The following is a 26,973-nucleotide window of genomic DNA, read 5'->3' as shown; positions in this document are numbered from 1 at the left end:
ATAATATTTCTTCTGGAGTACTTGGCATTTTTATGAATTGATTGCGTAGAGAAGCAATAACTTCGGACACCCTTGTTATGATTTAAGAAACCGTGCTTTGGTTCATACACATAATATCACCAATATTAATCTGGTGGGCACTGCTGGCATAAAACAAAAGGGTTGTTAAAAGTTGATTAATAGGCGATACACTGTTGTTTCTGAAAAAAAAATAATACTAACTGTAGTTAGTCCATAAGGCATTTTAAAAATACTTACAGGTCATTTTTAAATTCAAGCTGCTCCTCTATTAATTCTAATACGGATAAAACTGTAGCTTTGGTTAACCTAAATCTTCGAAAAAAATTCAAATCATCCATTTCTTCAAAATAATTTGGCCTGGCATGAATACGCCGTGGAAAACCGAATTCTATGATATCCAATAAATCTAAATCATCCTCTACATATAATTCATCCTCTACTTCCATTTTGTTAGACAGACAGATACACAATAAACAACACAAGGATGGAAAATAAAATAAATAATACCTGTCAGGTCAGTCCTCGCCCGTCAGAAAGCTAGGTTAGATTCAATAAAGCTTGGCTTAAATATTTTAAGCCACCAAAATGGAGGGCTTAACTATAAGCAGGCTTAAAGCTGATTACTGTTACGGTGCATATAAAATTAACGAATTAAGCGAGCTTAGCTTCTAAGCCAGGCTTACTACCCTACGGAGAATACGGGCATATGTGTGTTTTGTATGGCGTGTATACAAATAGAGATTTTATCGAGTGTTCATGATACAAATAAAAAATGAAACAATTCGTGGACACAACACTCCAAACCTATGATTATCTATATCTGAAATATTCTCAAGTCACCTTCATTTCCGGGTATACCAGAAATATTGAAATTTGAACACAGCTCATAGCTCACAATTTCTTCTTGACATCGAATAACTTTCTTCTTATGCTATGCACATTGATATATGTGAGACCACTACGAACGGATCATTTACAGTGTTTCAGCCAACGATTATGGACATACTCATAATCGTTGTGTTTCAGCGACTATACGATTTGTTTACAGTATTCCGTATTTAGGCATGGAATACTGTAACTTGAAACGCTTTTTATACATAGGATAGCATTATGCGTTAAAGAAATTACTACATTTCAGGGCTAGAGCATAGAGAGTCTAAAAAAAAAGTAATCATAACCATCGAACATACCATTTTTGGTAAGTCTGGAACGTATTATTTTGCGGTCTTTTGTATCAAAATTTGACGTGTCGTAACTGCGTACTGTCAATAGTCTGTCAATATTGTCAATTTTGCAGTTTTAAATTTTGAATGCATGACGGTTATTTTTATTAGCTATTTTAGCAGTTATTTTCAGTTTTGATAAATTCCAACTTTTACAATCTCATATTTTTGAAATGTCTAAAGAGTCAACAAAGAAAAAAGTTAACGAAGAAACAGAACAATACCTAAAAACCTTAAAAATTCCCCAAGGTTTGGAAAATGACACTCGACTCATGGTGTCTAATATGCTTTCACATGATGCTTTTGGAAACAATGAGTAGGTATTGTACTTGGAAAAAGTAGATAAAAGTAAAATCATGTTTTTTCTTAGATATAAATGGTCTCTGGATGACTTCGAATTAGGGCAAAGGTTGGGAAGAGGGAAGTTTGGGAGGGTATATGTAGCTCGAGAGAGAAAAACTGGATTCATCGTTGCCTTAAAGACTCTACTAAAACGGGAACTTGTGAAAGGCCGTGTTGAGAGACAAACTTTAAGGGAAATAGAGATCCAAAGTCATTTGAAGTAAGTGTCCTGGTAGTGTTGATTAAAATTTATTTATTTTTGTTATGAAAAAATGAGAAATGAAACTTTATTTTTATATCATAGAACAACAAAAGTTTTTTTTCTCACTTTGTCCTGATGATCTACCATATAGTAACAGCTACATCTATCAATTCATACATTTTTTTTTTATTTCAGACATCCCAACATTTTACAATTGTTGGCTTGGTTTCATGATTCCCACAGGATTTACTTGATTCTGGAGTATGCTGGAAGAGGGGAGTTGTACAAGCATTTAAAATCCAGTCCTGGAGGTAGATTCAATGAACACTTGTATGTATACTACTCTACTTAGTATTTCATTAAGTTAATCATGAAGATTTTATGAATGGAAACTTTTGACTTTCTACTTCTCTCAATACTTCAACGAAAAGAAGAAAGCAATTGATTTCAAAATAAACTATTTACAAAGTTGTGTAGATCATTCAAAGAAGTAACTTTCAGACACAAACTGGAAGAAAAGTCCTGGAAACAACTACTTTCATATAAAGATTGAATTACACAAAAGAAAAATTACTTTTGAAACAATTACTTCAATGTGAAAATTTAATTATACAAGGAAGGAGATTTGTGTCTGGCATACTCATTAGCTTTTTTATTGCCTGTGATATCTGAGTGTCTTGGCACCCAGTGTAGAGCCAATATATTCCATTACACCAATTTCCTCAGTTCTTCACATCATTGCCAGACCAGTCTCGATTTTACTTATGGTTTTGTTGGTGCGCCAAATGCAATCTGGTTGTCTGTGAAAATATTGATCCACTCATTTTGGTGAGGCCTCAAATTATGTTCCTTTTGCAATGCAAATTTTTATACACTTTAGCCTGTGTATTTACCGAGTGGGTAACTGAATTTAAAACTTCTCTTCCCCACAGAAAATTCTAGGTCTCGTTTTATGTTTGTTTTTTTAACCTTTTCTATACCAGGTAATTCTGCCATGCATGTTCTTGAGATAACTGTTTATTTATTTATTTATTTATTTGACACTTTGGTACATTGAGTACATGTGCTAAGTCATAATTAAAAAACAAAAATAAAACTACAGAAGTTGAACAATACAAAAACAATAAATATGGTTCACGTCCACAAACTTTCACAACATAGAAGTATTATATAAAAAATCGGAGAAGCTCTAGCAAATACTCTCAAAATGTCATGAAAAAGTGTCGTGCAAGAATTCCCCAAGACTGTAGTAACACTTCTGTAAGAGAAGTTTCTTCACCTCAATTTTAAAAAGTTTATCTGACTCGATTTTCCTAATAGATGCCGGCAAGTTATTATAACAGTTTGTTGTATTAAATAGTGGGGAGCATCTAAAGTGAGCCGTTTTGTGTGAGGGGGTTCTTAACAGTTTCCCATGACGGGTGTCTCTACCATGTATATCCGCATTTGTGACAAATTCAGTTATATTGTTACGGGCAAAAGTGACACACTTTAAGATAAATAAAGAAGGTGCCGTCAATAGGCCCTCTCTTAAGAAAATTGGTCTACAACTATCTTGAAAATCTATATTAAAAATTAGTCTCAGCAATCTTTTCTGAGCAACAAAAACTCGTGGAAATTCCCTTGCACATCCCCAAGAAATGATATTAAAGCTGATGTGAGAATAAGCCATAGAAAAATAGACATTCATCAATCCAGAATTATCTAGAGTGTTTTTCAATTGTTTGATTGAGTAATATGCGGAATTGAGTTTGTTGTTGCAGACCTTCTGAATATGACCGCTCCAGGTCAAATTTTCGTCTAAAGACGTTCCTAAAAACAAGACTTCGCTGGAAGATCGAATACCATTTATTGTGGAAGAGTCACTGCTGAAATTTTTCCTAATAAATGATTTCATTGAAACAGATTTAGATTTATTCAGAATAAGTTTGTTACGTTGACACCAAGCACTGAATTTATCTATTATTTTATTTATTTTGTCTGACAACTCAACTTCGTTTTTGTCGGCCACGGTAATTGCAGTGTCATCCGCAAACATGGTTATGTGACACTCAGAAAAGAATTCAGACAGGTCATTTATGAAATTGAGGAACAACAATGGTCCCAGGACAGAACCTTGAGGCACTCCTAGTTTTACATCTTTGGGACTTGATAAAATTCCATTGCAGCTAACTATTAGACTACGGTTTTCCATATATGATTTCACCCAGTTCAATAGATTATATGGGAAACCTAGGCCTGCAAGTTTAATTATAAGAAATTCGGAAGAAATGGTATCAAATGCTTTTGACAAATCAAAAAAAAAGTGTTACAACTAGTTTATTCGAGTCAACCTGTGTATAAAGGAAATTTAATAAATGGTATGAAGCTGATTCAATTGATTTGTTCTTCCTGAAGCCATATTGGTTATTACTAAAAAGATTATTTTGATCCATGTAATTCAGAATTCTGTTACTAACAACTTTCTCAAACAGTTTAGAGAGGAAACAAAGTAAAGATATCTGTCTGTAGTTGTCTACCTCAGTTTTGTCGCCTTTTTTATATAGAGGAAATATGAGAGCCGTTTTAAATACATTTGGAAAACAACCTACAAAAAATGACTGATTCATCAAAAACAATAGTGGCTCGATTATAATGTCTACAATTTTTTTCACAGTAACTATTGAGATACCATCAGTACCTGTGGAGTTTTTATTTGCCATTCTTTCCAGAGTACCTAGAATTTCTGTCTTTGTGAATGGGGATGTATCGAAGGGATACTGACTAACAGTATTCTTCGAATAGGTACAGGGAAGTAATACATTTTGACCAAAGTGCTCTGAGATGAGCAATTCGGCGGAGGATGAAAAATGTTCAACGAAAAGGTTTGAAATTTCTTGTGGATTGTTAATTTCCTCCTTTAATTCATTTTTTAGAGTAATAGGTTTGTTTCCAAGTGCCCTTTTTTTATTTCCCAATTCATTATTTATTATTTTCCAAACTTGTTTAGTTTTGTTACTGGATTTCCTGATTTATGAATCGTAATAGTGACTTTTTTCTTTTTTTATATTTAATTTGTGTTCTTTAATTTTTTGTTTATACAATTGCATATCTTGATGGTCCACATTACAGTTAGTGGAAATTAACCAAAACAAATCTCTTAAGGCTTTGCTCTCTTTGACTGAATCATTTGAAATCCATAAGTTTGATTTATTTTCCCTAGGCCTAGTTCTTTTAAAAGGACAATAAACATCATAACACCAGGAAATTTGTTCAGAAAAATAAGAAAATCCACAATTCATATCAGTGAAATATAGTGAGGTCCAATCAATTGAGCCCAGTCTTGTTCTGAATTCATTGATGTTTTCAGGGTGCAACTGACGTTTACTTATAGATGCATTAGCCATTTCCCTCTTCCACTCTTCCTGGTTTAAGACTTTAACCGTGAAGTTTATGTTAAACATGTATTGTAATTCCTGAAAACATGTTCGATGGGAGTGGTTTTCATTGCTCCTTTTAATGTCCCCCCCCCCTTTTATTTTTTGAACGGGTCAACTCAAAAAATTTAAATTTGGATTAATGGAATTAATGCATGAATACTTTATTTAGAAGTGAAATTGACAGATGAAACTTTCAAGATGGTGACTGGGCGCCATCTGGGAAAAATAATTAAATGGAAAGGAGGGTCTTGTGACATATCATTTTGAAGCTCCCGACGAATACTTCAGAACCCTAGAATATGAAGTCGATATCTTCACCTACTACAAAATGGCGGAAAATTTAATAATTTCCTGAAGACAAACACATTAATATCGATATTTCTATAAATATTTCTTTTTATTCTCCATATGGCAATTCCAACAACCCGATAAGGTTTGTTAAGTTATTTTTTGTTTATGAAAACGACAATCTTAGCAAAATTTATTCATTTTTACTAACAAAAAAAACCTGAATACATCCTGTAATACAAATCACCATGATAAATGACATTAAAAAAGTTAAAAAAGTATAACAAAAAGTATTCCACATTATTCAACGTCAAAAATGTCATTCTCATGTTCAATATTTCTCTAAAAATTAAAATTCATAAAGTAATAATCCTCACATAGCACAGGTATGTTACTGTTTTTTACGTTATTATGTTTTATATCTATACTTATGTCCTTTTTTATATTACACCCCTTGATAAGGCTAGTAAACATTAGCGAAAGCTCGGGCAACTAAAAAGACTAGTAATTTGATGGATGTAGCCGTTACTACGTGGTAGGAGATCATAATGAAAAGAGAAATGAAAATTTCTGTTTTTTACCACTTTTAATTGTAACTAACGTTACTGCAGTTTCGTTCTATATGGACATTCTCAAACTAATATAATTGTATAGTACAATCGTATTAGTTTGAGAATGTCCATATAGGACGAAACTTATACAATTGTATTAGTTTGAGAATGTTCATATAGGACGAAACTGCAGTAACGTTAGTTACAATTAAAAGTGGTAAAAAACATAGAAATTTTCATATGTATAGTACAATTGTATTAGTTTGAGAATGTCCATATAGGACGAAACTGTAGTAACGTTAGTTACAATTAAAAGTGGTAAAAAACATAGAAATTTTCATTTCTCTTCTCAAAAAGAGTAGAATTTACTTCAGTTACATAAATACCGTTCTTGATTACCTGAATTTGGTACCTGTATGTTTTGGTACCTCAGTTCTTCTTCTTCTCCTCGATATGACCTCTTCTCCCTGTAAAGGTTTGAAATGTTAGATTGAAGGTTTTCACGGACAGGAATATGTTGAAATGATTCTTCGGGTTTGTTCTGTGTGGTGTATTTTCATCCTCGGTGGGAATGAATTTCGCAACGTTTCGACAAAATCACATTTGTCATCATCTGGCGATTTTTTGTTAAGTGTTCGGAAGTCGTCTGACCCTACTCAGATGACTTCTTACTGTGTGGGTACAATGATGCTGTTACATAAATACCGTTCTCGATTACCTGAATTTGGTACCTGTATGTTTTGGTACCTCAGTTCTTCTTCTTCTCGATATGACCCCTTCTCCCCGTAAAGGTTTGAAATGTTAGATCGAAGGTTTTCACGGACAAGAATATGTTGAAATGAAAATATGTTGAATATGTTGAAAAGAATATGTTGTTCCATATGGTGTATTTTCATCCTCCGTGGGAATGAATTTCGCAACGTTTCGACTTCCGAACACTTAACAGAAAATCACCAGATGATGACAAATGTGATTTTCATTAACAACTGAAGGTAGTAATATGGAAGGTAGGGACTAACAGGACTTTTAGTCAAAACGTTCAAAAAACAAACTTACTCTATTTCAAAAATCGCCATTGACTAAACATACAAATTTTCTAAGACGTTCACTACCTCATGAAATTTGGTACAAACATGAAAAAACACAAACTAACAAATATAACAAAATGGTTAATGATATAAAATGTAAGAATATAAATAAATTGAATAGATAAAAAATATTCAGAAACCAAGAAATCAAAACTAACGAAAAGTGGTTAAAAAATTTGACTAAAGTCAACCTTCCTTGCACTTGGATACAATTTCAGTTTACCTCCAACAATAAAAGACATTTCGATTCTAAATTTATCGTCGGAAATCGAATGTATAATGAATGATTTCAATGAAAATTAGAAAAATATTTACAGAGCCAAAATCAACTACTGCTTACTAATTTTTTCGAAAAACCACATAATGATGAAAATCATCTAAATCAACTATATAAAAAATCTAAAGATTTATTTAAAAATCACCCAAATTTGATATTGACTAGATCAGATATAGGTAATGTGACTGTTATAATGAACTCAACTGAGTGAACTCAAGCATATAACTTGGATAATGAATATTATATTTAAGATTCCTTTGAATTTGCTTCTTTCATCAATGAAAAATCTGTACCACCAGGATATAATTAAATAAGTATTGATGTGGTATCTCTTTTCAGCAACATACCTATAGAAATGGTTGAAAAAGGAATACTAAAAAAATGGAATGATATAAGAAAAAAAATGTCAAATTACCCAAGTTACTTTTCATTTGAAGGAAATTATTATAAACAGAACTTAGGTATACCAATGGGTGCAACAATTTCACCAATACTAGCACAGTTTGTTATGAATGATCTCTTTGATGAAGTACCCCCAACTTAGTTTCAAAGTTCCGTTTCTTAAAAAAAATTTGTTGATGATTTCATTTGTGTTATCCCAAAGGATAAATCACTCAAAAAAGTAAACAGTTATAACTCCAAATTACAATTCACTATGGAACTGGAAGAAAATAATACCATTCCATTCTTAGATATAAAAATAATCCGCAAAGATGACAATTCATTAATAACAGATTGCTATGTTTGAAGGTGGTTGACAATGGTTCGTGGTGTATTTTATCAGTTCGGACTTCCCATTGTCTAATATAATATAAATTGATTTGAAATCCCTGAAATAATCTGTAAAAAATAAAAATAAATAACCAAAAAATAACAATATTATCAAACAAAAAACTGAAATTACAAAGAAATAACATTCAAGCAACAACCGAAAAAATAAAAATATTATATATTACATTATATTATATATTATATTATATTAGACAATGGAAGTCCGAACAGATGGAAAAACAGATTGGTATATTAAACTAACAAGTTCAGGGAGATATATTAACTATAATTCTTTACATCAAACATCGATGAAAATAATTTACTGTTATTGAAAAAAAATTCTAATAGAGAATTCTTCTCCAGAAAAATTCTCAACAAAATTGTTTTTACTACTGTCAGTAAGACAGAAAAAACAAAAAATGATAATACTTGTAGTCAGATAGAAGAAAGAATGAAATATTTTTCTTTTCCTAATATTGGAAAATTATCTTCCAAAATAATTGAAATTTTTCACAATGAAAAGAATATCAAAATTTTCAAAAAAATTTAGATATTGTAAATATTGAAACACAGTTTAAAGATTCTACACCTGATTTGAAAAAAATACCATATAATAATTGTCATTTAAATTATATTGGAACAACTTCCAGAATATTATCAAGCAGAATAACTTCACACAAAAGTGATATACGATTAAACAAAAATTCATGTGCACTAGCTCAACATTCTATTGAAACAGGACACAAAATTAAATTTGATCAAGCAAAAGTTTTATGTTCCAGAAGAAATATGTCCAAAAGGCTTTTTTCATAATCTGGTTCAACCCAACTTTCTATGCGACGTTTTGTTCATTGAAATTCATCATCAATATATTTTTTTAATACGAACCTGTATATTTTTTATACATTTTGGTAGTCATTGTTATTACAGATTCATTGACTTATGACAACATATGCATTTCTCGACGTTTCTTTCAAAAAACGCTCCATCAAAATTCTATCATTTAACTTTTTTCAATGAAAAATCAAATTTTTAACTATGGTTGCCAGCATATAGTTAATAGTATCGTAATACACCACATTGAAAAAGAAACAATTGCGAAAGTTAATGTAACAAAATGATAAATCGTAGAAAATGAACATACATTTTTTAAGTTACCTTCTCACACGATATCACATTAAATGTTCATGCAGGTTCTCCTGATTGAATCTTTCAATTCTTTCAAAATTTGTTCTGAATATTTTATCTTTAATGAAGCCCCCCAACAAAAAATCTAGAAAAGGAAGGTCTGATGAACGTGGTGGCCATTCAATAGGACCATTATTTCTTATCCATCTTCCTGGCATAGTTGAATTGAGGAAATATCTGCACATTCTCCTGCGATGCGGTGGAGCTCCGTCGTGTTGAAAATGTTTGGCGAAATTTCCTAACGGACAAAATAAACTATTCTCCAGTTGATTTTCCTGACTAGATAAAACTTGAATTTATTTTTCTTCAAAATTTTCCGTACAGACGTAGTGGATATGGCCGAATTATGAGCAATTCCCCTCTGTGATACGCCGATTTCATTATCGCCACCACGTTCAGTAACAGTACATTTTCTTTTGGAGGGGTTTTTCAAAGGATCCATTTCGTTAACTATTTTCGATATGTTAAAAATATCTATGATTAGATTGTCGTCGTTCAGGATACAATTCCTGATACATTGCCAGATATTTGGTAGCATTTCTCAAACATCTCGAATAAACAAAAAATATATCCACTTTTTCGTCATTCATGTATTTCATGGCTTTCTTCAAAAAAAAAAATTATTGGTTTCTCTTTTTCAAGACAACTCTGACAGAAATCTATTTGGATTTCAGTGAATATAAATATTTAGGATCCCAATGAATGACATCAACAACGGGAGAACTCTGTTTGGATTTCAGTAACATTCAGAAATTCGAGCTCTTAATAAAAAATTATAGAATATTGATTGTCACATTAAGTTTCGTGACAGACCATTTTAAACAAATAGCTACAATATAGGTACTTCAGGTTTCTAACTTCAAAACTGACGAAATTCAATACAATCTTTAAACTCCTATTTTTCCCCGCTGGGGGGTGGAAATTCCTGATTCCCTTTCTTGATGCTTATTTACACTATACAAAGAACCAACCTACATATTTCAAGATTCTAGGTTCAGTAGCTTCGGCTGAACGTTAATATAAGAGCAGGCAACAACTAGTAATTTATATTTTTACTTCAAAAATACAGTAACTAGAAAAATATGCCAGCTGCACTAAGAAATGAATAGCTTCGAGAATCGATACGAATCGAAAGAAATTCGCAAAACTAACACAATCGTCAACGACGTCTGCCCTCACGCGTCTGCCCGCGTTCGTGTCGCATTCTCGGCGATGGCGCTTCATTGCTTAGACCGCCGTCTTCCCCCGCGCATCATCTCCCGTTATCTTACAGTAGTCGTGAAGCGTAATGGCTCACTGCATTGTGCCAAGTTAATCTTATCGTGATAATTTTTAAACGGTTCGTCCAAATTACTTAGTATAAAAGACATAGTTTATCTACAGTGTGTTTATTAAACATACGGAAAAAAATTAAGGGACTATTTCTTGGGCTATTCTATGGATATTTTGTCCATTGATGGTTTTTGATAGGGCGCTTTGTTTCGAAGATACGGGGCGAAAAAGAATTTCGACAATAACAATTTTGGTAACTTTAAAATTATCAACATAGTCGAAATAAAAGTATACCGTACTACACTGTATAGTCGAAGTAAACGATATTGTGCACACTTAAAGTTGGCGGACCTCTCAAAGGCCAAAAAACCATTACATGGAAATGAACCGGCTGCGAACTAGTCCATGTGGACTGTAGAATTGCGGTTCGTATTGGATAATTTTTACTAATCGAGTTTTATGATTGGCTGAAAAGTCATAAGATTAAATTTGAATAACGAGTGTGATAATAACGCAGACTTTTTCCAGTGTAGTGAGGGAAACAAACTATTACACACCATATTGAGACTTCCCTCCTATTTTTGTGTTTTTAATCCCATCAAGTTGATTTGGGGAAAATTGAAACAAAGCATCAGGCGAAAAAATAATTTTCCAAAATTTGATAAGAAGGTAATAGAGCTGATTAGAGTATCTAATATTACCGAAGGAGACTGGCAGAAAAGGAATAAAAAAGTAATTTTAGTTGAAAAAGACTATAAGGAGATTGGACACTTCCATATTAATGGTGGAAATACATTCATTATTGATTTAAATAATGAATGTATTTAAACATTTAAATAAAAACAATAAAAACAGTATTTGAAGCTTTCGAAGAAAGTTAGTAAAGTGTTTTTGAAGCGATCGATTGTATATACACTGTCATTTTTGCATTTTCTTCTTTCCTTGCTACTCGAACAAGTTGGTTTTTCATCTCCATTCAGAGTTTTCTCTTTTGTGAAGAAATCCAAGCATTGTGACAAAACTCAATTGGCCAGTTCTTTGTGGTATAGGGAGAGACAAATCCCAGAAAGGATCGAAGGATGAGAAGGATGAGAGAATCTACTATGAAGTGCACACACTGTACACTTCATAGTAGATTTTAATTGACCAACGAAATTGTCTACAATCTTCATGTATCTCAGCCAGGACTCTTGCGCTTTTCCGCTGTCGCTCAATTTTTCGTCAATCTCCGTTAAGATCGGTTTAGGTTTCTCAGTAATTCCATAGAGGTCCTCATGTAAACCTTCTAAAAGATATCGAAGGAATTACTGGGCGTCTTGATGGGAAGATCCCATGAATCGAGGGGCAAATCTTTGAATCTGACTTTTAAATGAAACTTCTGACCACAATTCCTTGATAACTTCTGCGAACTCTTTGATTAAAGCACCTTTCATACTAGAAGTACTAGCATTGATATCTTTCATGTATGTATCCGTTTTTAAATATTCCAACAACAATCTCGTGTTTGATAAACATTGGAATATACTGTTCATGAAACAGGTGTTTCCAATATTTTTCAACCCATTAAACCCAAGAGTTTTGACTGAAGAATGTATCTCTGATCCATTATTGTTTGTACTACGTTGTTCATGTTTCTCTGTATCTTTTGATGAATACAGAGATAAAATATAAAGTTGTTTCCAAGATTTCGATATTTCTGCTGTTTTGCTTTCTCACTGGTTATGGCAGCAGCACCTGCACTTTTGGACGTACCAACTAAATGAGATGGAGCCAATGTGTCTGCACATGTAAAATCCCAAAAGACAGCTCTGCCACATTTCCAGGGAACAAGGGTCATTCCATCAGGATGTTTGCCATCATCACGTCTAGTACTTAGTGGTTCTAGGATAGAAGGTATCCCGGTTGATATCAAGGCCCTTTTTATGATGTAGTTGACTTGGAAAACGTCCAGAATTCTTTCTGCAGCTCAAACCATGAGTACCTTTTTCATTCACCTCACTACCACAAATACATTTATGAGGAGTACAAATATCTAAACCCAATCTGAGTCCAATGGCTACCCTGAAAGTATAATTATCTAGTAGTGTTCCCAGAGTAGTAACAGGTAATGCGTTCAACCAAGCACCAGATTCTTTGAGGCTTTGAGGCGAGCTTTTTTCGAGGGAGATGACAAAGATGAAGTGATAGAGTCAGAGGCAATTTCTAGTAAAGGTTCGTCACATGCTTTCTGAAGTGATTTGAGGTCCGTAAGCACATAGAAATAGAAATAGAATAGAAATAGTTTTATTCATCACTAAAATTTTCACACATACATAATTACAAGACTAAATACGTGAGAAAACTTATTGGACTAGTCAAAAGTAAAACGCTAAAAGCAAAACAAAAATGTTTGATCTGAACAAACTTAAAAGAGAAGACTACATGTATAAAATAAACTAAGTCATTTATCTAAGCACTAAAAGCAAAATGGCTTTTGGTTTGAGAACACCAAATAGATTCGCCTTCGACGGTTAAATTATCTTTTATATTGGTAAAGGAAACGGGAAGTATCATTTCTATCAACTGCGAAACATTGTTGATGGAAGACATAAATGCTGGTAAAGCCAGCGATGATGCTAAGCGCAGACCCAACCCTCCACGATTCACAGGCAATGTTGCTTGAGACCAAGGAATATTGGTGAAACAGCTGTTGGTAACATTTTCAATTATGTTACGTAGGTGATCATCAAACTTCTTAAGGTATACTTGACTTGACAGCTCGACTTTCTGGTCTTTCATACACAGAAAAAAAGGTCATTCGCGTATACCGGGTATAATGAAACTTAGTGATGAGGTATTTGATAAGTCTGGAGATATTGTCAATGGATTCGCCAAGTACTTCAAAAGTGTATACTTGGTTTCGGACGAGAATATGCTTCGAGAATATGATTCTGATTAAGATACATTAAACATCCCTGCCTTCTCTAAAATCGATATTGTTACCGCTTGAAAAAAATTAAGAAATAAACTCACTGCAGACGTTGACAATTTTCCTAGTCTTGTGATAAAGGACTGTATCGACGTTCTCTCTATACCTCTAATAGGCATACTCAACTTAATTGTATCAACTTGTGCCTTCCCTGAGCAGTGAAAAACAGCTCGAATTTGTCGGATATTAAAAAAAGGCGACTCGAGCGATATCACAAACTACAGGGGAACCATCATTGAGTCATCGCAGAATGCAGTTGAGTTTATCGTATGCATCAGCAGTTGCATCACATGAAAACCATCCAACTTACAAGAACACGATAACAAATCGGTTTCTTACCTCATATGACCGACCAAGAACTGACCCCCCCTATTACGAAAGGATCAGACGATATCTTGACTCAATCCAAATCCAGAAATTTCCTTCTATATATCCTACAAATATTAGTACTCCACCACCATGGCTGATAAACTCACCCATATTCAACTACCAACTATCCCAGTTCAATAAATATGCCACAAATACTAACATCATTATCCAGAACTTCAGGCAACTGATCATTAAGTACACAGATTCCTCAAAAACTGATGTAGGAGTAGGTGCTACAGTAGTAATAGATCGAACGAATTTAACTTTCAAACTTCCGAAAACAGTAACAATCCTCACAGGGGAACTTTTTGCCATTCTCCAAGCACTTCTCTATGCAAAATCAGATGAAGCTGATAAATTTATAATAATCTCAGACTCGATCAATAGTCTGCAAACACTCGAAAAAATGTATGTGAGAAATCCAATCGGTAAAATTATCAAAAGAGAACTATATGATTTGCAAATTTTGAATAAGCAAGTTGTTCTACTTTGGGTCCCCTCCAATATAGGAATAAGAGGTAACGAAACAGCCGACCGAAGCGCACGTGAGGCAATAATAAATCCGAACCAGAAAGCCTCACAGCTCACTCCCTACACAAATTTGAAATCATATATAAAAAAAATGCTGAGGGACATCTGGAACAGGAAATGGCAAAATACACAATCCAAACTTTAAGAAATCAAAACAGCGGTAGGACCGTGGGATAATGGAAATCTGCCGAGAAGAGAATAAGTGATCATGACTCGACTCAGAATAGGACATACAAGGCTTACCCATGAATACCTGATATCTCGAGAAGAGGAACCACAGTGTCAAATTCGTGAAATGTCACTAACAGTAAAACACATCATAAAGGAATATCCGATGTTCCAAATAGAAAGAGACAATTACAATATACCTCAAGATTTGAAAGAAGCTCTAGGAAGACATCAAGTGAAAAATATTATTTGCTTTTTAACTGCTCTCAACCTTATTATAAAATTGAAAATACTACCTAATGATTTGTAATAAATACACTCCGCTAATAACCATCAGGTTGATGCGGATGATTTTAAATAAAAAAAAATTAACTACAGGGCAATTTCAATTTTATGTAACTTTTCTAAACTCTTCGAAATATGTGTGCAAAATGCTATGTACTCCCATATTCAAAAAGTTATTTCTCCTACTCAGCATGGTTTTGTATAACAAAGATCATGTATGTCAAATCTTGCATGTTTAAATCAATATCTCTACGTACGTAGCTGAACCAGCAAAAACAAGTCGATGTTGTTTATTTAGATTTTCAAAAAGCCTTTGATCAAATATACTATTATGTTCTTCTCAGCAAATTGGCAAAATTGGGACTCTCTAACCAACTGCTTACTCTAATTGAATCATATCTAGTTAACAGAAAACAATTAGTCGAATATGAATCTTTCAAATAGACTCAGTATGTAGTTACCAGTGGCTATTCTAGAAATTACGGGCGGGGGGGGGGGGCACACCATAACTAGGCGCTAAGATTCAGTAAAAAGGCATATGTATTTGAAGTAATACTGTATTTCCAATTAAGAAATGAAATAATATCACAAAACTATAATAAAAGAAATATTACAATAATAAAATAGAATACATATACAAAAACAAAACAATTTCTAGATACTATTTCTAGTAATAATAAACCATCAACACAGACTTCAAAATAGTTATTGTTTACAATTTACAGTAGTAAACGTCTTGTTTTTATGTTTTTAAATTCGTCCAGTACGACAGAAAAATCTATGTTTTTTGAATAATCCGATTCAATATTCCCAATAATGCCAAATCGTTCAACATTTGTTCACCTATTGTGGATCTTACATAGGTTTTAATATTTTTCAATCTACTGAAAGTGCGTTCAGCAGTTGCCTTTGCCTATGGTGATAAAAATTCGATAGAGTTTGGCTACATTCAGAAATGCATTTTCCAGATCATTTGAAATGAGATATGGTAATATTTCTTCGGTGTTTACATTAATTCGATTATCTTCAAGGTCTCTGAATAATGAACAAAAAGATTGGTATTCAGCAATCACATCATTCGTATTTGTAATATCGTATTTGTAATCGAATATTCGATTATCTTCAAGGTCTCTGAATAATGAACAAAAAGATTGGTATTCAGCAATCACATCATTCGTATTTGTAATATCAGATTTATAAAATACTCTGAGCTTTCGTAAACAGCGTAAGTTATCTTCTAAATTTGAAATGTGTTCACTTTCTAAACAAACAAATTTATTTGAAACTTTCATGAAGTATTCAAATCTATCATCCATTGTTTGATTGAATGTGTCCAAAGAAACATAAAACACGGTTGTTTTGAATTGTTCACAAGGACAGCTTTGCACATAATCTTCAGCGGTTTCTTCAAAAAAGTCGTTTTGTTCGTCTAATGCGTGTTGTTTTGAATTCTTCAGTAGTATCACACTTATTAGCAAAGTCTTTAGCTTCCTTTTCAAATTGAAAAACGATTCAGATTTTCGAATTGATTTTAAATTGTTTTTTGTAGAAGTAATTAAATTGGCAGTTGAAACTAAATCTATATTAACTTCTTGCAAATAGTTTGATAATACAAATATCTTAGTCATAACATGTTTCCAGTAGCAAAGTGAGAATTTAAATTCAAATGTTTGCATGTAAGTGGCAATTCCTATGGCTTGAGCCATCTGATTACTTGTTATATTGCTTATTTTGCTGTCTACTATTTTCATAAAAGTGGTATTTAGTTCATGAATGTTACAAAATATTGAATCTACTGCCCTTTTGTGGCTTGCCCAACGAGTATCAGATATCTTTTTCAAAGTGGGTTTATTCTCTCCCGTTTCATTTGCTACCTGGATTGTTTCAAATAGTTTTAAGCGAGACAAACTTCCAGAAATAAACATGTAGATCTTCTCTAGGGATCCAAAAAATAATTTAACAACTGCACAAGAATCAACAGAGTCTACCAATACTAAATTTAAATTATGTGCGCAACAATGAACAAAAATGGCTTCTGGAATTTCTTGCTTTATTCTTGTCTGCAGGCCTGTCAAATGACCGGCCATGGTACTTGCTCCATCATAGGCTTGCCCTCGACATAATGATATATCAATCAATATTGAGGACTTTCAGTTCATTGCGAATAATTTTATAATATGATTCTGCTGATCCACTAGACATGTCCACAAATTTTATAAATCGCTCCTCTGCAAACCCAATTTTTCAAATAAATCTGAACAATAAAGACATCTGTTCCGTTTTGGATAACAATTAAAGGAAAATAGTTGGCTTTCTTTATATCGCAAATAATATTTTTAAGTACATGTTAGCTTAACAGGTGCAAAATCTCTTTTTGAATGGTACTACTTGTATATTTTGCATTCTTTTTAGCATTGGTAAGATGATCTGAAAGGGCTACATCATATTTTTTAATTAAATTCATAAGTTCTAAAAAGTTTCCTTGATTATTACTAGATTTGTCCTCACGGTGACCTCGTAGAGGTAAATTTTGTTTTGCTAAGAACAACACAATATCGAAGATTCTAAACAAAGTTTGTCTATTCTGATTTATCTCATCTTCTTCTGCGCGAATCTGTTCATCAATTATTGTGCTGCCTTTAAATAACCGTAATTTAGTTACAATATATGTATCAAATAACCGTCTGTGAGCAGTGCTGGTCTCGTGTTTCCTTTTTTGTAATTATTGTTACTCATATTTGGATCTGACCAAACACTATTTTTTTTACCACTATCAAAAAGCCAGCATACAAAACAAAACATTTTTTTATCTCTTGGAGAGTAAACTAACCATTCACGTACGCTGCGCTGTCAAAAAGTCGTTTTTTTTAAGTTTGTACCAAAAAACGTTCAATTTTCTTTAATTGGAAACTGGAAAGTCTTGAAAGTCATCTAATAACAGAGGGTGGTAAGTTCCTTTGAGAATTAGTTGACGCGCTATTTCAGGGATCAAAATAGTATTTTTGAATAAAAATGGGTCGGTGGAATAAGCATCTTCATCGACAGAAAGGTGAATAACTACAAAATTGAAATATCAATTATAAAATGATCCATGTAAAAACAAAATGTTTTACGCACCTTCATTCTCAGCAGACATCTTATCAGAATCGCCTTGTTCTTGAGTACTATCACTATCCAAATCCGAATTATAATCTACTTCCGTAAATGTTAAATCAGCAGAACCTATAATGAAAAATCGGATTTTGTTTTTACTATATCGGTTGATGTAGATGGAACATCAAGAAATGTTGATTCCGTACTGACCGTACTTTCCGTAGTGTCAGGTTTATTAGGCACCGATTCCTTTACACAACTTTGAGTTTGAATTAATTGTTCTTTTGTTTCTCTGTAAATGTATAAGTTTCCATAATGAACATGATTTCGGATCTTCAACTGAAAATTAAGAACTTACGAATTGAAAGTTTTACAAAAATTTAATTTCGTTTGAGAATGTGATGTAGCAGCATATTTTAACTTATTTTTGCGTAACTTTCGATAATCCGCTCCGGTCAATTTTATCTTTTTTTCCCGTGCGCCGCAACTGGTAGTTACATCTGGGGTACCACAAGGATCTAATCTTGGACCTCTTTTATTTTTGATTTGGATACTGAACGTATCCAAATCAAAAATAATATCATTTACAACAAAAAAGCGAACTTTAATGTACGATTATTCAATCAAACCTAATACAATCAACTGCATACATGAGATAAAAGATCTTGGTATAACATAAAACAGTAAATTAACATTTACAACAAATATATATGAGTGCTGATGTAAATAGGATGTTTGGAATCATTTACAGAAATGTCAAAAACTTCAAAAGTATTGCCACCTTAAAATTGCCATATTTGGCGTATGCCAGATCTAAGTTAGAGTATTGCTCTGTGTTATGGTATCCAGTTTACGACTATCAAAAAACATCAGTTGAGAGCGTGGAAAGGAAGTTCCTAAAATACTTATGTCTGTTGATGTTGATGGACAATACCCCACGAGAAGCATCGATCATAACATTTTGTTGACACGATTTGATATGACATCTTTGGAAAATCTTGGTATAAAATTCCTGCATAAATTACTAAACAACAATATTGACAGTACGGTTCTTTTACCCGAGATCAATTTCTTAGTACCAAGAAGGAAAGGTCGACACAATCGGAAATTCTATTGCGAAGCATCACGCACAAATGTTATGCTACGATCACCATCGAATTTTATATGCAGTGGTTTCAATAAAATCTGTGAACATTGCGATATTCATTTCGACTCTCTGAACGTCTTGGTATCATGTATTCACAATCATTCTTAATAATACTGCAAATAACATTTGTGTCAGTACTGCTTGATTTGTAACTTTTTGTGTTATATATACTCAATTTTTCATTCCAATTTTGAAATTCTACGTATACGAATATTTGATACAGGTTGGGGCACCGAAAACGAAACAGATAGAATATCTTCAAAACACATGTGTTTTGAAAAAAATGCAAAAACATGTCGATTTTTCTTCCTATCATAACCTAAACTTTCATACCTCTTCCCCCACCCCTCGGTGACTATCACCCAAACAATTTGAATAGGGAAAGTAGTAAGTGTGACGCATCGTTGAAAAGGTGATTTCATAAGGAATTCAGCCATGTAAATTTTAGCTACTAAACTTTCGATTTTGGCGCCTTCTTGCGGGAAAAAAAACTGTTCCGTATTCCAAATTATGATACTTCATTCGCAAGCTAATTTGACATAAATTCGGTGACGATGCATTATGGAGTTTTTCTAGGGCAAAAACAAGATGGCGGCTTCACAATGGCGGACAATATTTGCAATTATGGTCCGATTTGATTCAAAATTGAATTTCACTAGTTCGGACTTCCATTGTCTACTATATAAAATGATTTGAAATCCCTGAAACAACTAAAAAAGAAGAATTAAAAATGAATAGCTGAAAATAAGAATTATATTAACCAAAATAAACCTGAAATGAAATAATAGTGAAATAAAATACAAGTAAAAATAAAAAGAAAATAAAAATAAAAAGTGGAGCGATTCCAAGTCACGTTAGTTCACGACGTTTCGATTGTTAGTATCTACAATCGTCTTTGGGTGATGTCATCACCTGAAGACGACTAACGAACACCTGTAATGTAGTGTGACATTAAAAATTGACTGTATTTATTTTTTTAGAAATGTTAATTATTTTCTTATAGATTTTGTACTAGATATTTGTATTCGAGTAATTTTCTGAATTATTCTTGTTCTACTGTAATTTAATTTAGAAATTTTGGCAAATCATAATCATTCAACTAAACTATTTGTCAGTTGAACTCGGATAAGATATCAAAAAACAGTGGTCTAATCACTGATTTGATATGGTTTATCTTTCAGCGGAAAGAAATCAACAAATTCGTTGTCTGGTCATCACATTTGCATTCGTTATTTTTTCAATATAAGGTTTTACAGCACGATCTAATAATTCAGTCCGAAATATTTCGAATTTCAAAAATCAAGTAATCGAGTTTTCTCCAACTCCGTCCCAAATTTTAATAGTTATTAGTTTACGCACCAGACTTTTCAGGAATCTTAATGAGAAATCTTCAAAAATAATTTGGTCAGTCTGGAAAAATCAAGTAAAACATTTTTTAAGTGAAACGGTTTTGTTGAAAATAAAAATAATGATGATATTTGTTTTATTTGTGTTTTTTTGTTTTTTCATTGCCCAACAGACAATATATAATATAATAATGCTACTTAAACAAAATATATAACAAAAGATTGACATATTGAGGGTTTGACAAATCAAGAAATGAACTCACATATATGATCGAATTAAGAAAAAAAGATGACATATTAAATAATTATTATTTGTAAATAATATGAAATGAAGACAGCTAGCTAGATGATGGTTTGTTCAATTTTGGATAATATGGTTTTCAGTGGATCGAAATTAATATCGCATTGACTGCAGTGGATATTATAATTTTCACACATCAAATTTATAGGAGACACTTTTCCAAGGTTGGATCTAGTAAAAGGAGTATAGAAAGTGATCTATATTACTGGAGTTTTTTCCCAACACCAAATCGTTATTTTTAACACCTCGACACGTGTTTCGATCACCAAGTGTGATCATCTTTTAAGAGGAAGATTAAAACTAGAAACTAATGCGAGCTCACCCTATTTATGCTATATAGGTATCCCATACTGGTAAACCATCCAGGCGTACCACCCATACAGGTATACCAACCTAAATTAATTTTACAATTTTGCCTTATCTACTATTTTACAATATATGTTTATATAAACCAATTTTCAGCTATATAAAAATTAATTTCACAATATTGCCTATCCAAATTTATTTTTGCAATGTGTCCTAATGTAGTAATCAGTAAACCCAACAACATTATTTTATTTTAACAAGCTATATAGTATGTTTGCTCTTTGGTATAGGTCCGTCATCGTTATTCATAATATTATTGTGTTTACTTATTTCTACACTCTCATAGGCATCTAGTTGCCTGTTGTTGTTAACTTGTCTAACTAATCTTAATGAACTGAAGTCTATGAAATGGTTTTGTTGCAAAATATGATGGGCGACTGCTGATTTTTCAGGCCTTCCATATTTTAAGTGTGCTTGCTATGTGTTCCTTATATCTTACTTTAATAGATCTTTTTGTCTGTCCATAATATTTTGCATCTGTGTTAGAGGGAAAGTCAGAAGACGATGCACTAAAAAATTCAACCCAGCACGTTTGTGCTGTCCACAGTGATGTGAACTGTCAGGAATATACCTGTACGTGCTTGTTTCTTTTCTAAATATATCTATCGTATTCTAACCCTCCATATTGGCTCCTCATTACCAAATCGTCAAGAAATGGTAGTTGTCCCTTATTTTCTAACTCATACGTGAATTTTATTGATGGACATCTATTATTTAAAATGGAAACAAAGTCGTCAATATTCGATTTTTTGGTATCGAATATCGCGAAAATATCATACCTTAGCCAAATCCTAGGAAAATACTTCGTTTTAAACAGTGCATCATAAGAAAATGATCTGTCTACGTGTAGGCCTGAGGTACGTAAAAACAACGAAACGCGGTGTTCCCAAACGGTCAGCCATCCAAGTACTAACCGCGCCCGACGTTGCTTGGCTTCAGTGATCGGACGAGAACTACCACCTTTCAACGTGGTATGGCCGTTGCATATAATACTTTAGTATTATAGTATTTTTAGTATTTCAGCTTTTAAGCTGAAGAATAATTCGGTAGGATCTGGGTATCAATCATCACACAATTCTCCTCATCAGTCTAATTGATTAGACAAGTAATAAAATAGTTTCCCCAAAAATGGCGTTGTTTCATCACAAAATAGTCTCTTCAGGGTCACTGAAGATTCGTATTCAGAAAATTCAGAAAAATGAGACAATAATTGGTTCCTTTATTTAACTGCAACAACAAATCCACAAACTTCCTACAATTTTTAATGAATGAATTTTTGGACGTATGTGATGGATATCACCTTCCAGATGATGGTTCTGTACATAATGCAGGCATCGTAAAAATATTTTCACATCAGAAACCCTAATGTTGGATATGGCCATGGATTGGAGATCGAGTGGCCACCTAAGTTACTTGACCCCACTTCACTCGATCTGTTCATAGAAATGTCTACAAGTTGAGTGGAACTGCAACACAAGATTTCAGAATGTTTGAGCTACATTACATTAACACATGTTTACAAACGATATAATAAACACATTGTCTTGAATAGAGGTTTGGTAGAAGCCACAGAAGTTCATCCGAAACGTAAAGATAAATATTGTATTATTTCTTAGTATTTTTTTGATAGACAAAATTGTTAGATACGACAAGTTACTAATAAATAGAACATTTTTCTTTGTGAAAAATACTTTTACGCAGTGACTTATTGGGGTAAACTAAAACTTTTGCCTTTTCTACACTTATATAAAGTTCTCCATTATAATTTTTATATTTTTTAAGATTGTGGAGGGTGAAAAATGCCCAAAAAAGGTCGATGAAAAATATCACGACATGTTTCGCTAACACAATAGATTCTTCAACATTGATTTGTATTCAAATCAAGTGTATTCAAAAAACACTTCATTGTGAGATTTTCACTAAACGATTTTACAAAAACCCAACACGTGTTTCGCCATACAATGGCTTCTTCGGGCGTGTAAGGAGTAAAGACTCGCTGGAAAAAGCCATTGCATGGCGAAATACGTGTTGCGTTTTTGTAAAATCGTCTAGTGAAAATCTCATAGTAAAGTATTTTTTGAATACGTTAGTTACGGATTTTCATCAAGTATCGGCCAATTCCATCATATATCTTTTGGAGTAAACATCATATTAACCATTTGGTCACTGAACTTACGGCAGAATATATTCACATGAATATCGTTCTCCAACAATGTTGCCACGTTTCAACTGAGTTTTAACAAGGGTATATACTTCATACAAAGATTATCACGCCCCTAACGATAGAATCAAAAACTAAAAATATACACTTTTGTTCAAAGGATGTATAATAACTGCGTCCTCAAGAGGTTTTTTCAAAACAGCATAACTTTTTAACGACGAAAGACACACAATATATATATATATATATATATATATATATATATATATATATATATATATATATATATATATATATATATATAGAGGTTGATGGTTAGCACGACTGGCTAAGTTAAGAAATAGCACGGGGACTGAAACGGGTGTGGAACATATGCGTGTTTCCTGTTATTTTTATATTTCGGAATTACAACTCGGATTTATGATTTTTCGACATTTAACTGGTAAAATCCTACCTTAAATTCGACACAATGTCGAATTTTTATATATATATATATATATATATATATATATATATATATATATATATATATATATATATATATATAAGAAGAACCTAACATCAGTTACACCTCTCGAAGCGAAGCAGTAACTCGTCTTGATAATGTCATCTGAGATGATGGCGAAACGTCGACTATCGAATAGTACACAATGGATGAACATATATATAAAAGAAATAGCACGGGGATTGAAACGGATGTGCAGTCGGAGACAGAGAAAAATGAGAACTCTTTTTTCTCTGGTTTTTCATGGTTGTCCCTTTCACAAGATGTATAAAAAAAAAATTAAAAATTTTATTTTACAACAATCTAATGTTATTAGTGCCATCCACATTTTATTATAATGTTCTCAGTTTTAACCAGTTATCCAGTATCATGAGTGTTCATAAATCATCACATTTTCAAAGTGTTTTAAGAAAACAATTCTTCTCATGCTTGCTTCATATACATAACCTCAACTTTCAGTTCCTGAAGAAGAGTCAATAAAGTCTCGAAAGCTTGAACAGAAAAAAGAGTTCTCATTTTTCTCTGTCTCCGACTGCACACCCGTTTCAGTCCCCGTGCTATTTCTTAACTTAGCCAGTCGTGCTAACCATCAACCTCTATATATATATATATATATATATATATATATATATATATATTGTATCATTTTTACGAGTACCGAATAAATCTCATCAGTACGTTTTAATTTTGAATGTTTGATCTTTGAATGACTTTCAAAGGTTAAATTTAGAATCACTCAAGGTTATATAGGAACGTGGAGGAAAACTATGGGTTTCTATATAAACACAACGATCATAGCTGAATTTACTGTCATGTAGAAAATTTGTTTTATTAGATGTTTAACCTTGAACCCTAGTTACCCAAGATCAAACCTGGTCTTAATTTTGTCCGCTCTTTCTACTTTCGTGATAAAAAAGTGTTCCCATTTAATAAGTCAACCTTGACTTTCGAATAAGTTGCAGAGTCATGGTCAAGGTCAAATCCAAGGTCACCATCGGATAGCCAGGAAAATTCAGAACCCATGGTTCTATTGATTTTTTTCAACCAATCTACATTTTCAAGTAATTGAGCCGTTTAGCAGACTTTTAAATCACCTTGTAAACTCAGTTTTAATTAACTTAGTCCTAATTTTTGTAGGTCTGCGAAGTATATCTATCAAGTAGCTGATGCATTGAACTATTGTCACCAAAATGAAGTTATACATCGTGACATCAAACCTGAAAATCTATTACTGACTACGTTAGGCGATGTAAAACTAGCTGATTTTGGATGGTCTGTTCATGCTCCTTCCTTGAAGAGAAATACCATGTGCGGGACTCTTGATTATCTTCCTCCAGAGATGGTGGAAGGAAGGGAATACAGGCATTATGTTGATCATTGGTGTTTAGGTATGGGGGAGAAACTTTCAGTCTTTGAATACTAGGAAATAAATTATTTTTCAGGTGTTTTATGTTATGAGTTTTTGACAGGGAGTCCTCCGTTCGAAAGCGAGGATCAAGACAGTACTTATAAAAAAATACAGGCGGTGGATGTTAAGTATCCTGACTCCATTCCTTCTGGGGCTAGAGATCTAATTTCTAGAGTGAGTACTATTTCTCAATGAGATTTCTATTCTTTATATATTTTTTCTTTACTTACTCTTTCCATTACACTCTACTACGTTCAATTGAAAAACTGGAGGTATTTGATTTGATTTTGTTTCAGCTACTGGTTCATAGAAGTGAAAAACGAATGTCTTTGCCTGAAGTGATGCAGCATCCTTGGGTTCAACGAAACAAGTGATTTATTTTATGTTATCAAATGAGATAGAGAGTAATTTTTAAATCGAGTTATTTGTGGCTTGAATATGAAAAAAGTAATAGTTCATTTGATAACTCTGTTTTGTTTTTATCAATATTATATTCGGTTTAAGAACATTTATCATTTCATTGTACTGAACATTTTTCAGCGCCTAATATTATGAAATACATTATTTTACAATTTTGTTATATTTTATTAACATATACTGAGTCTTCTTACTTTTATTTAGTTGAAAACACTATGTATGATGATTCCCTGCCACTCTAGTGTAGTCAATATTTGGTAAACCCACAGGGAAAAACGTAACATTTGATGTCAGAAGTGGGATAATTGACTGAAATTTTTCTGTTTTATGATGAAAACAAGGAGTCTCGATTACGACGGAATGGAAAAGCTTGAGAAAATGTTTGAGGCTTTGCAAGCGAGTCTGGCAGAGAATGAAAAACGCAGAAAAGAGGAAGATGAATGCAAAAGAGAGGAAGATGAACGAAGAATAGAGGAAGAATAATTACGCAGAAATGAAGATCGTGAATTACTACTTGGTATTCAGGAAAAACAGGAAAAAGACAGAGACTTGTTAGTGAATATTCAAGAAAAACAAGAATAAGAGAGATTTGCTGATAAATATACAGGAAAAATGGAAAAATGACAATCATTTATTGGAAGAATTAAAATCTTCCCAAATTAGTAAAAGAAAGATACAGGAATTTATTCAGGAAGAATTTGGAAAAGTGTTTCAGGAAATTACAATTACGATTACGATTTTCAATGTCACGGAATAAGCTTGATCTGCTTATGTCATCGATGACATAATTATAAATTATGAATGAACTGTGTGTATTTTCTATAATGTTATCCAATTTGGTACTAAAGAGCCTTGGGGCAAGTGTGTTAAGGCGAAACATCGGTGTATACCAGTGAGGGTGACAGTGTTCTATGTGAGTACAATTTATTACCATTCATTTAAAGTAGAAATCATGTGAATAATATCTGATTTTTATTCCACAACGAATGTTTGAAATACAAACTGAGTAGAGAAAAGTATCTTCTGTATAATTCAGTGTTCATATAGAAGTATTTGTTTCGAAATAATTTTTCTTTCGTGTAATTCATTGTTTATATGAAAGTAGCTGTTTCAAGAGGACTTTCAGTTTGTGTCTGAAAGTTACTTCTTTGCATGATCTACACATCCATGTATAGAGTTACTTATTTTGAAATTGATAACTTCCTTCCTTTCCTTGGAAGATTCCCTCGTCCTTGTTTTTTGTATCAAGATGGAGTAGTAGAAAGC

General features: G+C 32.7%; 1 protein-coding gene and 1 pseudogene across 1 annotated transcript; one reads left to right on the top strand and one right to left on the bottom strand.

The window, feature by feature from the left end:
* The first annotated feature begins 1,290 nt into the window (after nt 1-1,290).
* On the top strand, nt 1,291-25,865 carry aurB (aurora kinase B). Its single transcript, XM_074184757.1, has 6 exons — nt 1,291-1,560; nt 1,615-1,806; nt 1,984-2,118; nt 25,020-25,270; nt 25,325-25,464; nt 25,587-25,865. Exons 1-6 carry the CDS (start codon nt 1,418-1,420, stop codon nt 25,662-25,664), a joined length of 939 nt encoding a protein of 312 aa, XP_074040858.1. The 5' UTR covers nt 1,291-1,417; the 3' UTR covers nt 25,665-25,865.
* On the bottom strand, nt 22,082-22,201 carry LOC111508876 (5S ribosomal RNA; annotated as a pseudogene).
* Nucleotides 25,866-26,973: the final 1,108 nt, after the last annotated feature.

This window comes from Leptinotarsa decemlineata, unplaced genomic scaffold (genome assembly GCF_025532065.1).
Source record: "Leptinotarsa decemlineata unplaced genomic scaffold, Ldec_3_MD MMD2_tig00026358_RagTag_RagTag, whole genome shotgun sequence".
Taxonomy (NCBI): Eukaryota; Metazoa; Arthropoda; class Insecta; order Coleoptera; family Chrysomelidae; genus Leptinotarsa; species Leptinotarsa decemlineata.
This window is presented reverse-complemented; position numbering and strand designations above follow the sequence as displayed.